At 38.2% G+C, this 16,489-nt stretch overlaps 1 protein-coding gene and 1 long non-coding RNA gene across 7 annotated transcripts in view; one reads left to right on the forward strand and one right to left on the reverse strand.

Annotated features, from left to right (window-relative positions):
• The window catches only part of LOC124185697, a 25,872-nt gene extending 16,119 nt beyond the window's left edge, over positions 1-9,753 (reverse strand). The window contains exon 1 of the long non-coding RNA XR_006871441.1: positions 9,631-9,753. This is a non-coding gene — a long non-coding RNA (uncharacterized LOC124185697). The remainder of the gene's footprint in view (positions 1-9,630) is intronic.
• Positions 1-15,943, forward strand: part of LOC124185691 (echinoderm microtubule-associated protein-like 2) — a 25,139-nt gene extending 9,196 nt beyond the window's left edge. The window contains exons 2-19 of one of the 6 annotated variants that reach the window (XM_046576698.1): positions 4,461-4,543; positions 6,384-6,614; positions 6,762-6,918; positions 8,152-8,265; positions 8,734-8,865; positions 9,707-9,775; positions 10,868-11,173; positions 11,370-11,442; positions 11,566-11,772; positions 11,842-12,079; positions 12,217-12,374; positions 12,469-12,726; positions 13,039-13,176; positions 13,373-13,489; positions 13,658-13,681; positions 14,003-14,090; positions 14,185-14,411; positions 14,563-15,943. In XM_046576698.1, coding sequence (XP_046432654.1) covers positions 4,492-4,543; positions 6,384-6,614; positions 6,762-6,918; positions 8,152-8,265; positions 8,734-8,865; positions 9,707-9,775; positions 10,868-11,173; positions 11,370-11,442; positions 11,566-11,772; positions 11,842-12,079; positions 12,217-12,374; positions 12,469-12,726; positions 13,039-13,176; positions 13,373-13,489; positions 13,658-13,681; positions 14,003-14,090; positions 14,185-14,411; positions 14,563-14,688 — 2,715 coding nt within the window. In that variant the 5' untranslated portion in view covers positions 4,461-4,491 and the 3' untranslated portion in view covers positions 14,689-15,943. Of the gene's footprint in view, positions 1-2,974; positions 4,544-6,383; positions 6,615-6,761; positions 6,919-8,151; positions 8,266-8,733; positions 8,866-9,706; positions 9,776-10,867; positions 11,174-11,369; positions 11,443-11,565; positions 11,773-11,841; positions 12,080-12,216; positions 12,375-12,468; positions 12,727-13,038; positions 13,177-13,372; positions 13,490-13,657; positions 13,682-14,002; positions 14,091-14,184; positions 14,412-14,562 lie in introns of those variants that run through there. The other 5 variants (XM_046576697.1, XM_046576699.1, XM_046576701.1 and 2 more) reach the window with 5 other exon arrangements.
• The last annotated feature ends 546 nt before the right edge of the window (positions 15,944-16,489 follow it).

Genomic DNA, 16,489 nt, shown 5'->3' on the forward strand with positions numbered 1-16,489 from the left:
CATGTGAAATTGATAACTTTGTGACGTTAAAATTGTTTTGTTGCATAACCAAGTTCTTGAGAAAAATACACCATTCACTCGTGTCGCACGAAAATTTTTTGCAAATAAAAAGTCTAAGAAAAGTTTTCAACTGCAACTTCAACCCAATCACAATAAGTGGATAATAATTTGTTGAAAAGCTAAAAAATGTCAGTCACCATTGTGCGGAGAAAAATTCTTGAAATTCAGCAAAACAAAGTCTTTGGAATGAACAGCTGCAGGATTTTTGCGAAAGAGTGAAAAATATGAAATCGAAACGGGAGATACGTCAAATGTTGTTATTCACACGTCTAGAGATATTGTTCACAGTTTCAGTGATTCTATGCATATTTTTCACACATGCAATTACGCGGAAAGTAACCGACTGCAGGTGGATATTGCAGAATTGCGTTAATTAGTTATGGAACATTGGCTTTATTGATATAATTGGACGATACGCGGCATGCGCCGTTCAAGAATGACAATAATTATTGACCGACGCCCATGTCGTTGGAATTATAAGCGATGACGCCCACCGTTTCGACGAGACGCGCGGTTTGGTTCTAAAAATACAATCTTGATAGCCTTATTCGTAGTGTTTAATAATAATCGTTACAACCGAATGTGAAAATGTTGAATGTTAATTATTCTCAGGACGAGAGGCTTATTGTTGCACCTGTGAGAAAAACGGAGTGCCAAAAGCAACTAAATCTTATCATCGGTATACAATGAACCTGTTAAAAAGTTGGCAAATAAATTTCATTAAATTTAAATAAACATGGCGATATTTCTTTGAATTTTTTTAACCTAATACAAATTCGCGAGTATAAAAAAAAGGAAATTTTCTCGTAGGTTAAGGCACTGGAAACAAAATTTAACCGCCTGTTTAGCACTCTATTTTGCCACCTGACGTAAAATAATCTTACGAAATTTATCGAACCAGTTTTTTTGTTAAGAAAAAAGTGGATTTTACACTTCCTCTGCGAGTACAAACTACGTACGTATGTGTACCTTTTTTAAGTATCCGCCGGAAAGAATCGGTCGCGTTGCGTTGCGATGAAAAATTCGATTCGAAATGCTTCTAGGTGGCCGAGAGGCACGGGGTGAGAAGAGGGTCATGTTTCTCACCGTCACTGGAGAACTAGAATGCGTTACGCAACACTCCTTTCGATCTTTAATCTTTAGCCTTTACGCCAGTCTCCTCGGCGTATCACGTATATGGAGCATTCTGCGCCAACTCGTCTCGATCTCCAACCCTGGCCGTTTCGGATAAAAATATAGAGGGGTTAAAATATAAAAGTAGAGGGTTAAAGCGAATGGACAATTCAATTGCCGCTATTTGTTATGTAGAATTATTCTCACATTGCGAGGAGAGTCACTAATTTTGAAAGAAAAAACTCAATTTCTGAAATGTCATGTTCAAAACATCTCAAATTCGTCTAAAAAGTGTTTCTTTGATCAGATAAACGCATTTTGAGTGAATATTTTCATTTTAAAACGAACGGGTTAATTAATTAATATTTTCTCTCGATCGATGCCATAAAAATTTCTCGACTTCGTTCCTAGATTATAACCTTAATTCTGCAGTAATTTTCAAAAATTTCATTCATTTCATCGATTTTGAGAAAGTTCACTCAGGAAACAATTAATACTCCTTATTGTTGAAAGAAATTATCGATATACGGCTTTTTTTCACGTACGTAGCTACATCCGATTTCTTTCCTCTTTTTTCACGACCGACGTTTGATTAAATTTTCATACGTCAAATTAATTTCATCCGCTGATCCCCTCGACAATGACCAGGCACATGGATGACCTGGATTGAACACGATCCCAAAATTGAGCAATTAATTATTTGTGTGGAAAATATATGAGAATTGTCGTAAATATTACATCTCCAGATTTGATATACGCTCCTATATCACGGATATAAAATTATATAGGCATATATGAAATCTTTCTCTCTGCTTTTTACATTACGCACTTTATGTTCGCCCGAGAAAAACTCCGTTTCAAGTTGCTTATTATACCGATAAGACCGCACCGTTAACTGGGTATATTTACGTACATAAATAAATGCGCAGCGTCAAGTCATGCGAAACAATTTAACGATATGTATTATACATACGAGTATATATATGTAATATTGTAATATGTATGAATAGCGAACGCGAAGAGCTGAACCTGGATAAGAGTTTTTTGAAAAAATAGCGCTTCTTGAAGAAATTGTTTGCGTCACGTGAAAAAAAAAAAAAAAAAAAATTATTCAAAGTTAAAAATCCCGTCAGGATAAATTTACCAACATCTTTATAATAAACAATAGTTTTACGCAGAAAAATTTCATGAAACATCGTTCATAGAGTTTTTCTCTCTCTACAATATCACTGATAAAATGCTTCTCCGGGAAAGTAAACAAAATGTACACAATAGTTGCGTTAATGCTTCTTTCCCACTTATCATTATAGAATTGTTATGTCAAATTTTCACAGTAATATTCTCCATTATTCACAGATCCGAATTGTTTCACGCTGTTTGAACACGTCCAAAAACAAACATCAAACAACGAACTGTTTACTACAATTATCGTATCTAACGACGTTGTTTTTTTAATATTAAATAAAGGTACGGTAAATTCGTTTCAATTGCGTAATTCACCTTGTTTTATGGGCTCGTGCACGGCGTAGACAATTATCCGTAACGGTGTAACTAAAAATAATCACAACAGGCATTCTTTGTTACGCTGCAGTATAACAAATGCAGCGTTATAGGACGAACATTGTGCATAGGCTGTGTGACAGACAATATAGGCGAGTTTAGAGATAGAGCAGATGTTCGAAACGATTTTGTTACAAGGTGTGCGAGCAGCTTGTCAAGCTAAATTTTCATCTAGATGACAGATTATCTAGAATCTATTGATCGCGTGCGAGCAGCTGGTGTTCCGTTCTGACAGTAGCAATAGGACGGTCATAGTGAAAACATGTGGGCTAAATGATACAGCCGTAACAGACATTTGTCGTCTTTATTTTGTACGTAAATATTAGTTTTTCGTGCAGGAAGAAAACTCATAAAGTAATTACGAAAACCGAGACAGATAACGCCAACTTTCGCAACGTCGTTTTAACGGCTCGGCGTTCGTGTGATTCGGTAATAATTTTTTTTTTTTATAATATGCTACACTGCTGTACAAATTTTGCTTAATAAATTTGTAAAAAAATAAAAATAAAATAAAACAAACAGCTTTGACGTCATAATTTAGACAAGCAGAAAAAATTGGTCAACGATTGTGATATGAATTGGGATTTTTTCAAATGTATTCGAGGGAAATCGTACACATTTAGCTGAATTATCGAAACTGAAAACATATGCAGAATAACTTGTAAAAATTCAGAAATCAGAAAAATATATCATAATTAAACTTTAGCGTGATAATTTTTCAATTGCATCAACAGTTCTTTCAATCACGCAAATTTCAATCTTTCCAGAGAGAGATTTGTTTGCGAATTAAAGAGAGTAAAGTACATTAATATTAGATTGACGAATCAGGTCGAGATAATATGTGTTTCTTTCTCGTTAAACGCTGAGACGTTACGCGTAATATAACCCGTGAACGTATACATAGTATCGATGTGCGTTATGTAACGACAATGTGTTAATACCCACATTGCACATGTGACATGTCGGTATATCCCGGCACAAGCCGCGTCGATCGCACAGTCAATTCGATCGGTGAACGCAGTAAAAGTTGGCGTTGCGTTGCGCACGGAAATGAAGAATTAAAACGAAATTTGACTCTACGTATTGTCTGTACAGAAAAGTGGGCTTGAATTTGGTTTAAATAATAATCTATTGCGGAACGAGGTGAAAGAGAGAGAAAAAGAAAGAAAAAAAAAAAGATAAAAATACAGAGTGTCGAAATAAATGTAATAAAAAAAAGCTACGGTGTACAACTTTTACACCGTTGATAAATTGAAAAAATAATGATTGAATAAATCGTCCAACGAACTAAAATTTGGCTGATTATTTGCGTGAGAAATAAACGAGTGAAAATAATGTTACGGATAAATACCGTGGAAATTCCAAAGACAAGAGTAGATGAATGAAATTTAATTAATTTTCAAAAATCTTCCGTGCCACAAGAAACGAGCAAAAGTACCGACTGCAGACGAGTGAAAAAACATGCTTACTGTTTAAACGGCTAATGAAAAATATATAATACCGTGTGAGTTAAACGCTGCAGCGAGGGCAGCTGATCAAACACGAGGGAATACGAACGATTCTTATTCATCATTGTAGTAAACATGGCTGCAGATGACGATAACGAGTCCGTAAGACGAGGAAGATCGCGCGGGGCGTTGTGTCGTAATAATACACGTATTTTTTCATCCTCATTGTTATTTTTATTTATTTCAATCAATTCAATTGAATAATAAATTGGGGAAAAGGGGGAGATCGCAGAAGGGAGTCACAATCGCGATGTCAACGCCGGACACGATGGACACTATAGACGAGGCTGAGCAGGCATGGCGTGAGTACCGAAATTGCATACGTACGTACATGCACGTTTGATCGCTGGTTCTTCGTTGCGGATACGCATTTTTATTTTTATTTATTTTTTTATTTTTTTTATCATTCGACGAACGGAAGAGGAGTTGAAAAAAAAAAATAAAAATACCTCGTCGAACGATTATTACAACGCACGTATTTGGCTGAAAAATTTTTTTCCTACTATTTCTATTTCTTCGCCGAGTTTTCTCGTGCGTGTCGATTTCTTTTCATCAACTATTATGTGGGCGTAGCGTATATAAGCAGGGAGAAATTTTGTGGCTTCGTTGTGTGCGGACTGTTTTACAAAAGCGAACGGAACAGCGGGCAAAGTTACGAGGCGATCGTTATCTCGCACGCGAAAGAATCGTTTTTTAAATATGTGAATATGGATATTCCGTATGCGTAGAGTTCTTTTGAGAATTATTCTACCATTGTTATATTTCACGAAGGTACCGAAGGTGAACGGTCCCCCTCTGGTAAATGAAAACGTAACCGCTAGTCCATTTCTATGAAATTTCTAACCGAATGAAACGAGGGGGAATTTATAAGTTGGAGGTAAAAATCAATTCTTTAATCCAACGCGTTCCCTATTTTTTATTTATTTTTTTTGATTTTGATACTATTATTTTTAACGCAATTAAAAATTTCAGCCTGTTTGAGGGGGTGCCCTGGTAGATTTCAACGTTGTCGTACGTATTACCAAATATCGAAATCCCAGTATCTCAAACGCGAATAAGGGCTCAACAGCCCTATTCTATACCCAATTCTGAGCAAAAAGACTCCAACACATTTTCTTTCGACAGAGAAGTAAAGAAATGGCATGAATTCTGCGAATTTACTATTGCGATTGCGGAAAATCCCTGCCACATCTTTATTTATACGTATACGTTTATTTTATAAAATAAAAATTCATTGGCTTGTTTTTATTCTGAATTGTGTACAGAGTTAGGCTGTTAAACCTTTTTCGCGTTTCAGATACGTGGAATTCGATATTTGAAGATGTATAACTTAAGCGGTCGCGGAAAATTTAGGGAACAACGGCTGTCCTATCATTGCGTTGTTTACTGCCATTCACATTCGGCCTTACAATTAGATACAATGGATCGTGAAAACAATTCCATCTGCGATTTCCCACGAAGCTGAAGATGACGATGCTGATAAGAAACGTTCGGGAATCGTAAGAATAACGGGGGCTACGGACGTTACACTGAGAAACCGATTAATTGTTATGCTGAGGGTTTTTTTATTGTCGTTTTTACTCCTTCTTTCCGACCGTGTACTGCCTATGTTCCAATGTTTTTTCTTCCTTGTTATTCTGCTGTTGACCGTTTTTTCCGGTTAACATAATCCGAGGCTGTAACATGCCTTCGACGATTTACCCGGAATGTAGATAAATAAATTCAGCTCGAGTATAACGTCGAATTCTTGTCAATTCGTACGGTTCACTTCGTTTCATTCCTTCGATTGAGAAGGTCTTTGACATTCCAACAATGAGCGAATGCTTGTGAAAATGAGGAGTAAATTCACAAAGCTCTGGTCGAACTTGATCAAAGAGCATTGATTTAATGCTTACCGATAGCCAATTACGTCGATTAAAATTGTCAAGTTTCGTAGGATGGAGAGAAAAATGGGTTTTCAATAGGTGCAAAGCTCTCATTGAGCTTTGTCGAAGCATCGCAGAATTGCTGTATAAACGGTATAAATCCAAAGCTTGTAATTTTCGATAAAATTGGAGGATCAAAGTTGTCTTAAAATACCGTCACTCTTCGGACAACCGATCGAGTGACATTAATTATCCGTAATATTTGACATTTCCACAGACGAGATGCTAGAATGTGAGACTGGCTCGCTGATAGGCAGAGTGGCTGATCTCGAAAGACAATCGCTGGCACAACGCGACGAGATCGTATGTCTAAGGGCAACATTGGCGGATGCTTTACGAAGAATCGCCCAACTCGAGGGTAGAGAGAGAAGAGAAGATGACAGAATCGAGCGAAGGCTGGAACGCGGCTTGTCGTCGCCGATTAGAAACGGTCACGTGCCGCAAAGAAGTGAGTCCACCATTGTACGATACGTTCTGTTTTCTACTTATCTGAGAATTTTGAAAGCTGCGAAAGCTTGAAAGCTTCACTTCCCGATAAGTGATAACGACGAACGAAAGAGGGAACGTACGTTATACGAAGAATATTTACTTCCAGATAGCCAGGCTACCGGCTCTCAGAAAGACCTTCGGCTAAGGCAATCTAGTGTCGCATCCTACAGGCATTCGAGTGGCTCCAGTCAGGATGTTAGGGACGCTGCTGCTAGTCCTCGAAGACCAGTTAGCTATACCCCTCCTTCGCAGCTCCCTCAAAGGTACAATTAAATCCCGATCTCCTTAAGGACCGATCACAATTATAATTTGGGCAGGGAGGAAAAACCGTTTCAACGATCGTCAGCAACGTTGTTTACACGGACATCTAATTTGTATCCGCTATGGAGACAGATATTTCCAAAATAATGTTCAGCCAATATCTGGAAATCGCTATTGAGAACAAAGTAACATTTAAAATATTTGAATGAGATCAAAAACACTAGAGCTCAACGGTGTGATTGTGAACCCTTTCATCGAATCGTTGTTACCTCGTCTTACTTGAATTTGCTCTGAATCATTACTATTATATGTATAGTGGGCGTGGTTTTTTTTTCTGTTTAGTTCTGTTCACCTTTATTGGCGGAAATGGCTAACTTTTGACGAACAGTGAAAATTTCATTTTCATTAACGTTAATAAAGTTGTCGAAAATATTTCGGTTCATTTCATGAGCCGTTATTAGCGTAACGGTGCATTTTTCAGTCACCCCTTGTCAAAGTTTCTTCGGCAAAATTTGGAAATGAATTCTTCAGACGATCTCTTTGCTCGCCGGAGTGAACCGAGGTTACTTAATTAAACAGTCTTCGAATTCTTTCTTGCAAGCTATTTTCACATTCAATGTTATTACTTCTATCCTGCGTTATATATTTTGGCGCAAGGCAAGTTGATCCTCAATATCGGTGCACTCGGAGAAATTTTTGAATTCCGTTTACCGCTCAGTCCTTAACTATTTTCATTTTTTAACACAATCAAAAAATCTAGTTCTGGGTACAAAATGAAAATTAGTTTTCTAGCTGTTACCGGAAAGTCTAGTATCCGTTGCTATTCTTTCTCATTACGATCAACTCCAACAATATTCAAACAGTTTTTTTTAACGGTACCTGTTTTACTCAATTTTTCTAGTTACTGTAACAAATGAAATTTTTCCCAGTGTGGCGTCTTTGACACAATCTTTGAGATAAATCTTAGCAAGACGGAAGCCGGAGTTCCTTTCCATTTCGTAAAAATTCAACATATTTCGTAGTCATCCATAATCACGAGGACGAAATGATCCCGATAAAAGAAAAATAAAAAAGAAAGAAAAATGAAAGCACCGACTGCCACCGATGAGAATTCTTGTTCTAAATTTTTGAAGCTTCATTTCGGTCCTAGGCTTTGCTTTTCGCCAAAACGTCGTATCACAAAATGAAAAAAAAATCTGCCTTATACCATTTCGTTTATGTTTCTTCTATTGCAGAAGATCTGTACATTATCAGTCAACGGGTTCGCTCCACTCGGACAGTCCAAGCAGTAGCAGCGTTTCACCTGTGCCTTCGCCAAGTCCGAGAGCGACGCCGTTGCCTGTTGCAAGGTTAGCAGATTGCGGATATAATTTCGCTCGTCTTGCTCGTTGGATTTCCAAGTGCAATGCCTTGCGCGTTTCATGTTAAATATTTGTGTAATAATATCCACGATGCAAGAACAAGTTTCGATTCGATATTCGAAATTACACGTATCTAATGCTAACAGAAGCACGCATATTACATTTCTGTTGTTCAATGTTGCGTCGTAGCTTGTTTCCAACTACATATACTGAAATGGGAATTTGTGAAACGTGTGTTCTGGTAGACGAAAAATAAAAATAGGAAAGATAATAATCGTGAGACAGAGAGTGAAGAAGTTCAGAATTCTAATCATTGGACTCGATCAACTCCGATCATTGAAACTTGATTTAATGGTTGACAAGTTTTTGCTCGTACACTATTTTTACCAGATCACAAGTTCGGTAAATCCCTGATCATCATACAGCATGAATAGTAAGAAATATGTGTATTTGAAGATCACCAACGACAAAAACAAACGGACCGCCACAGAGTAGCCTTCGACGAGCTAAAAGGTGGTCTTCGACAGGGGATTTTACGCATTCGCCACAATCGCCGGCCGGGGTCGCGGCGCAACTCGGTGGTTCCAGGTAACTTAGTGAACACAGTAACAAGTGGAAAAAATGTATACATAACATAAGAGAAGAGTGCTTGTCCTAGAACACGGTTTAACCTGCAGCTTAACCTTTTTGTTGTTATTTTACTTGACGTTGGGTTTGCGAGTTTTTTTTTTTTTTTCTTTTTTTATCTATCTACGTGTGTTACTGCTCTTTTCAAACGTACACACATAGAAAATGCAGTACATGTACATAAGCGTGTACATTGAAAGCATACTTATTGCCTTTCAAATAAGTAACAACATTTTTTGAAGGATCCCCAATGTCGGTTTACGAACTTTGAGCTGCGCGTTGTTATTATAATGGCAGCTAATTTTTTTCTAGTACAAATATACGGTGAAAGTGCGATTGTGATTAGCATCTTAATATGTACGTGTTATACTTTCGCTCCCTGAGGTACCCAAAAATTTTCTGTAATCTTGTAAAAATATCAAGATCGCTGATACAGTGTCAAGAAAGAAATAGTTTTTGATACAAGCACCAAAATTATTCAAATCAAGCATGGTGTTCCTAATATGGTGTTTCTGACCTTCTTCAAAGAATAGAACGTGGTTAAAAAAACAAGAAAATTAATTGCTTCGTATCAAAGACGTTACAGCGTATCTCCGAAGTTCGATGAAACACCCGAACGATGACCGAATTACAAAAGATGTTGTCACTTATAGTTTGTACGACTGACGCTTGCTAAATATGTAACAGATAAGTATAATTAAAGGTATTTGAAGCAAAACTACTCACCCATTTTGCTGTGTTTTTTTTTAGTACTTGTTGTTTGGTGCACCGCATGGTTTTTGTTCGCATTTTGATCTTATAGATTATCAACATCGACCAAGTCACTATTCAATCTCTTCAAGCCTTCCGTGTTGAGCAACGTCAAACATGGGTAATGTCTGAAAATAATAAACTATATTAGTTATAGACCTGTAACAATTCTACCTATTAACATTCTTCAAAAATCGCCACATCACTTTTCCGATACATTTTTTCGTCATAATTATACAATCTTCAAAGACAATCTTATTTCTAGACGTATAAAAAAGATGTTCAAAGATGATAACAAGATAAATTATTGTAAACATCAGTCAGCCCTTGTTACACTTACATTCCTACTAAAATCTGAAGAATTCTACGCAAGTTCAATTACGCCTGAGATTAAATTTTCCCTCGAAACTTGAAATGAAAGACCATCAATGTCACCAGAGGTGATTTTCATTTATTTTAAACCGGCGGTAAACGACCTGATAAAAAAGAGCGTGTGACGTAATATCGCGGTTCGGCATATCAAGCTGTATCTCGTTTAAACCAAGGTATGTATACTGTGCTCAACGTGAGTCACTCGACGCAGTATACATACCTCCTCTTAGCGGGAGTTGTGGGCAGGAAGGGAAAGTTTTACAGTCAGCAACGAACAGTATCCAGCAGCGGTTGTGTTGTTTCGCAGTTCGAGAGGTTTTAACGAAATTTATATGTTATAATTTATACAATAACGCATTTCTGCGCCCCAAGTATTACAGAATCGCGTACTTCTTTCGAGTCAAAGAGAGATATATTGTCGCTTGGTTCTTCCATTAACGCAATGCTAGATGTAAATATATAAAAACTAGATACATGTGTGATTTAACTGTCTGCATCTGTGTGTATAAGTAACATTGTTGTTTAGGTAATACAATAGTCACATGTTTTCGAAGTGTAAAAATGCAAACTAGTCTCGATTCACTGCACTATAATCACGCATAATATTGGTTTTGTGAATAGTTGCTGCTTGTTCGATAGTTTCAAGCATAGCCTGAGTGGTGAGGTTTTTTTACAGTGGCAGGTTTTTTCCACAACGAGTGAAAAATGGCGTGAAAATTATTGGATATAATCGATCTTGCAACTTGTATAAACTAATTCATTTCAAACCCTGATATTCTCTTCCACCGGGCTTGTTCATACCCGTCGGTATAACTGCAATCATTCGATCCGTGAATTGTAGCACGAGAGGCATGCAGTACAATGAGGACGAAGGAACGATCACGATGCATCTACGCGGGAGGCCGATACTCCTGTTTCCTCCAACGCCGTTCATGGAGTCCTACGACTTGCACAAGGTCTCCACGCCACCCCAAAGCAAGCTAAAATTGGACTGGGTTTACGGTTATAGAGGAAAGGACTGCAGGAGCAACTTGCACCTGTTGCCGACCGGTGAAATCGTCTATTTCGTAGCGGCGGTCGTGGTCTTGTACAACCCTGAGGAACACAGCCAAAGGCACTACATCGGTCACACCGACGATGTCAAATGGTAACGTGAATTCACTGGACTTGTACATAGTGACATTTCACTGGTATCGATTTTGTCTTATACGATGACCCGACGTGCTTATCAGGAAAAGGAAATTTGTACGTCGCTTTAGTCAAGGGTACAGGAATTTCATGCTCGTGTTTCAAACTCTTTGTGCGATGGCACGTTCGTTCAAATGAATTTTTCTCCATTCCAGCATAGCGATACACCCGAACAAGTTGTTAATAGCGACTGGCCAAGTGGCGGGAACTGACAGAAGAGATGCCCTTGTAAGTAAATCATAATAATTCGTCAATTTGGAAAACTTTGTGATTTGATTCAAAACTGTATTGAAGAAGGAATTGTCATGTTTAATACTCCGATGAATTTTGTTTTATCCCGGGTTTTAACAGCCGCATATCAGGATATGGAACTCTGTGAGCTTGACGACGAATCATATCATTGGTACAGGAGAATTTGACGGGGCCATTTGCTGCCTGTCATTTTCAAAAGCAGACGGCGGTAATTTGCTATGCGCTATCGATGAGACGTCGGATCACAACATATCGATTTGGGACTGGCAGAAGGGTGATCGCGGCATGAAACTGACGGAGACAAAGGTACGCGTGACGACGAATTTGCGGACATTATTCCAGATGCGGTGCTGACCTGGTTGATTGTAATTACAGTGTTCCGTTGACACGGTAGTTTGCGCCGAATGGCATCCGTTGGAGCGAAATCAAATAGTGACCTGCGGCAAGAGCCACATTTCGTTCTGGTCCCTCGACAACGGGGGTATGCTCTACAAGAGGATGGGGGTGTTTGAGAATCGGGACAAGCCTAAATACGTTACCTGTGTGGCCTTTAATCAAAATGGCGATGTCCTGACCGGAGATAGTAACGGAAACATCATCGTGTGGGCGAGAGGTAATTACTTTGGCCTTCGCTCTTGCCTAACGTGCCCAACGATCCACCTCGAACCGCTCCGAGCTGTGTAATTTAATTATGTCGCGTATCTCTCTTTCGACATCGTTACCTTCGATAACCAAAAATTTCGTTTTCAGGAACAAACACCATTTCTAGGCTGGTGAGAAATCTACACGACGGATCTATATTCTCGATGTGCGTATTAAAAGACGGAACCGTTGTCACCGGAGGTGGAAAAGACGGGAGGATATTGCATTACGACGCGTCTTTGAGTCTGACCGGAGAAGAGGCTCAGGTGAGCTGGAGGATACTTTTAAACTCTTCCACGCAGGCTCCGCAAGGGTGTAACTAACGAATGGAAATCCTTGTAACTGATCGATGAATTCTAGATCGAAGGCCACTTTGGTGGGATAAGAACAGTTTCGGAAGGACGTGGGTCTCAATTGCTGGTTGGCACCACACGCAACTGTATCTTGGTTGGCGATTTGGAAATGGGTTTCAATCCAGCGGTCTTGGGACACACCGATGAGGTTTGGGGACTGGCTGCTCATCCCACCTTGCCACAATTTGCGACCGCCGGTCATGACCGGCTATTACAAATGTGGGACAGTCTGAGCCACTCCGTTGTGTGGAGCAAGGACATCGGAGTACGTGACTTGTCACTATTTCAACAATTGTGCAAATATTTTCCCGAACGGAACTCCAACTTGCAATTCTTTAAATGTCCATTTCTTGTAGCACAGCATGGAACCAATCTAATCACACAAGTTATCAACTACTCGTAGATAACACTTCGCACCTAATTAGTTGTCCTGACCCTGATAAAATAACGTACCCTAAAGTGGTTAGGACTAATCATTACCGTATCTGCGGTTATTAAACACCGCACAATTTTGCTTATCAGAGTTTTCGCGACGGAGAAAACATTTTTAATAAAAAATACTACGATTTCTATCCAGGAACAAGCACAGAGCGTGTGTTTCTCGCCAGACGGTACGGTGATGATCGTTGGTTGCACTTCTGGTAAATGTCTCGCAATCGATAGCGAAACAAGAGAATTATATACTCATCATTCCGACGGTTCTGAACCATTGCAAGTAAGGAAATACTTTCGAAGGTTATTAAATAATTAACGAACATACAATGGGAATAAAAATTCACGAGCTTTTTTTAAACACCTAAAATATATTGAATGCGTTATGATTATAATTCACGACAATTTACGATCGACGGAGAGTATAAGACGGGATTTTAAACCTCGACAAAAGTAATTGCAAGTTTTCTACTTCTTAGGTTGTGAGATTTTCGCCCGATGGATCGTCACTCGCGATCGGATCTAGAGACAACAGCATTTACATATATCAAGTGAACGATGATGCCACAAAGTACAGCCGCGTTGGAAGATGCATGGTGAGTTTTACAATTAATACAACGAGTAAATGTAATTCGTATAATTTTTAATCGTCTACATACATAGGTATATATGTGTATAAAAATAGACCGAATCGGAAAGTGATTTACTTTTCGGTCAACTGTGAATGCATCTAACACTTGACAAAACATACTTTGAATTTCAAGCAAAAGAGGACTCGAGGAATTAGAGTAAGAGCGATGGTTCAGTACTAAGCAATTCATAGAGGGATCCAGTTTTCGATTGCTATTTGAAACTGATTATTCCGGTCAAAATTTGAAGCAAAGAAGAGCTGAAGAAAAAAAATTCAACCATTTATCTTATTCCCAAAATCGGAATTACCAGTTACAACTACCAATCGATTATTACACCCAAAAAAATCGCTTCCACCGCAGTGAAATCACTAATTTGTAGCGGTAGACGGCACAATTATGAGACAGTAGCAATTGTTCGCATCGCAATTCAAGTTTGAACACCATCTCGTAACATCAATTTGCTACCTTCAATTACAGGGACACTCGAGTTTCATCACCCATCTCGATTGGTCGGTTGATAGTCAGTACTTGAGGAGTAACAGCGGGGATTACGAGTTGTTGTACTGTGAGTATGAAAATCAAACGACGTGACCGCGAATCGATCGTTTGTTTAATGGGCGGTCGATTGCCAAGCTAACGCAAATATCAACAATTATCAGGGAATCCGGGTATTTGTCGGCAAATACCAAAATCGTCGTTGTTACGAGACGTCGATTGGGCGACGCACAGCTGCATCATTAGCTTCGAAACGATCGGCGTTTGGCCGGAAAGTGCGGACGGTACCGATATCAACAACTGCGCAAGAAGCGGGGATGGAAAATTGCTGGCAACCGGAGACGACTTTGGAAAAGTGAAACTTTTCTCTTATCCGGCCTGCCAACCAAAGGTGAGCAAATTTTCCTGACACTTTAACGTTAGAATCATGTCGCGAATTTGTTTCACGCATGCATTATGTGGGTGTAAAATTACAGATCGATCAAAAGGCGACGATTGTTTGGAAGAAATAATGGTAATGATTTTTATCGATTTGCTTTCAGTCTTTGTTCCACGTTTATGCCGGCCACTCGAGTCACGTGACAAACGTTTCATTTCTGCAAGATGACACGAGACTGGTTTCAACCGGTGGTAATGACACCAGCGTTTTGCAATGGATCGTGTCCTAATCGTCGTATCTTCGTAGTCATCGGTAGAGCGAAGATCAATTCTTTGAGCAATCTGAGCTAAGACGATGAAGCAGAAAGAAAGAGCAAAAAAAGAAGCAAAGGGCATCGGATTATTTAAGCTTAACAATGATGTGTACCTATAGCTCGTAAAAGTGGTTTTATATAGCGGCACGTGTCAAATTAGGCTATTGCCCGTTATACCTTTGCATAAGCACGTTTGGTATTTAGGAAATCATTTCAATTTCAGCTACGTTAGATCGAATAGAAATGGATGACTAAAAGGTGTAGATATTATTCATGGATACACGGTCTGTTTCAATTTTACGCTAAACGAACTCTGAAACATTTGCACGCTGAATATATTAATTTTTCTAAATGTTTTTTTAACACTATAACCACTGGCAATGTTTTCAGATAGAATACACGAATCATTTTGTACATCTGAAGCCTTTTCTTCACGCATATTATATGATTAAAAAAAAAAAAAAGAAACAAAACAAGTAAAGTTACTAATTACATTTAATAATTCTGTATCGAAATGCCGTCCGATAAAAAATGGCGTGATTTGTGAATGAACGACACTTTGCTATTATCATATTATACATATTAACAATAATATAGTTATTATAACAAAGGTTCTACGTTACGATAAGCCTGACTGATGTCACCAATTACCTAAGCAAAAGTCGTACGAATTCAATTTTCGAACACGAATATATTTCAAAGCAAGATATCAATGATTTCAATATTTAAAGGATATTAGATACGGCCGGTGTTTTAAGCCGGTACGTTTTTCTTTCTTTTTTTAAACAGAGAACAATTCTCTTTAGTTTTTGTGAATAACGGACACTGCGTTGTCCGAAGGAAAAATTTTATTTTTTTACTATAAGAAGATGTTCGATGAAATACGAAATTGAAACCACAATGACGATTGATCAACTCAAATAATTATGCAAAACGTTGCGACGAATGAAAGTTCTTGTTGCGAAGAGGCCTTAAAAAGAGTAGGTAAATGCGTATGTATATAGACGTAGGATGCTATCAAACTTGTTGTATTTTGGTATAAACCTTTTACCAAAGCTGTGACGCAGGATTACATATTTTATTTTACTTTATTTGATTTTTTCTGATAATTTTTTTTCTCTCATATATTCCTCCTCGATACTGTACAATTTACCTAATTATTTATATCGCATCAATCGATCTGTGCATTATATTATTCACGATCAACTAATAAATGGTATTCATTGTGAAACGAATTTTTATTTCAAATAATTTCAATTCCATTTCGGCAGGTGTGGTGGGTACCGAGTAATATTAAGGTAAAAGAAAGAAAAAAAAAAAAAGAAAATGTTGACAAACGTGTCTGCTTGATCTACGATTACTCGTTCAATTAATCAATAGAAGCTGAGGTTTGATCCTCTGAAAATCGTATACGGTACGTGTGTGCATTTGGTAATGTAACGCAAAAAATTAATCGCTAACGGTTCGCTTTCAATTCGGACAGAACAATTCGGCAAATTAACGCAAACTCGTTTGTAATTAGTTCCGATCAACTTATGATATAAAATCTGTGCCGCGTACAAGTATAAAGATCCGAGTACATTGTAAACTTTCAGAAGCTTCAAAAGGTTGCTACGTGGATATCAACGCTGCCTATACTTGAATAACATTGGTAATAATATTGCACTATCATACTCACTTGCAGTCGTGTTGAATGGCGATCTATGGACTTTTCTTGCGCACAAATAATACACAATACAAAAACTGAGCCACTCTGATCGGACGCGATAAATTTAGT

The sequence above is a fragment of the Neodiprion fabricii genome, chromosome 6 (assembly GCF_021155785.1).
Source record: "Neodiprion fabricii isolate iyNeoFabr1 chromosome 6, iyNeoFabr1.1, whole genome shotgun sequence".
Classification (NCBI taxonomy): Eukaryota; Metazoa; Arthropoda; class Insecta; order Hymenoptera; family Diprionidae; genus Neodiprion; species Neodiprion fabricii.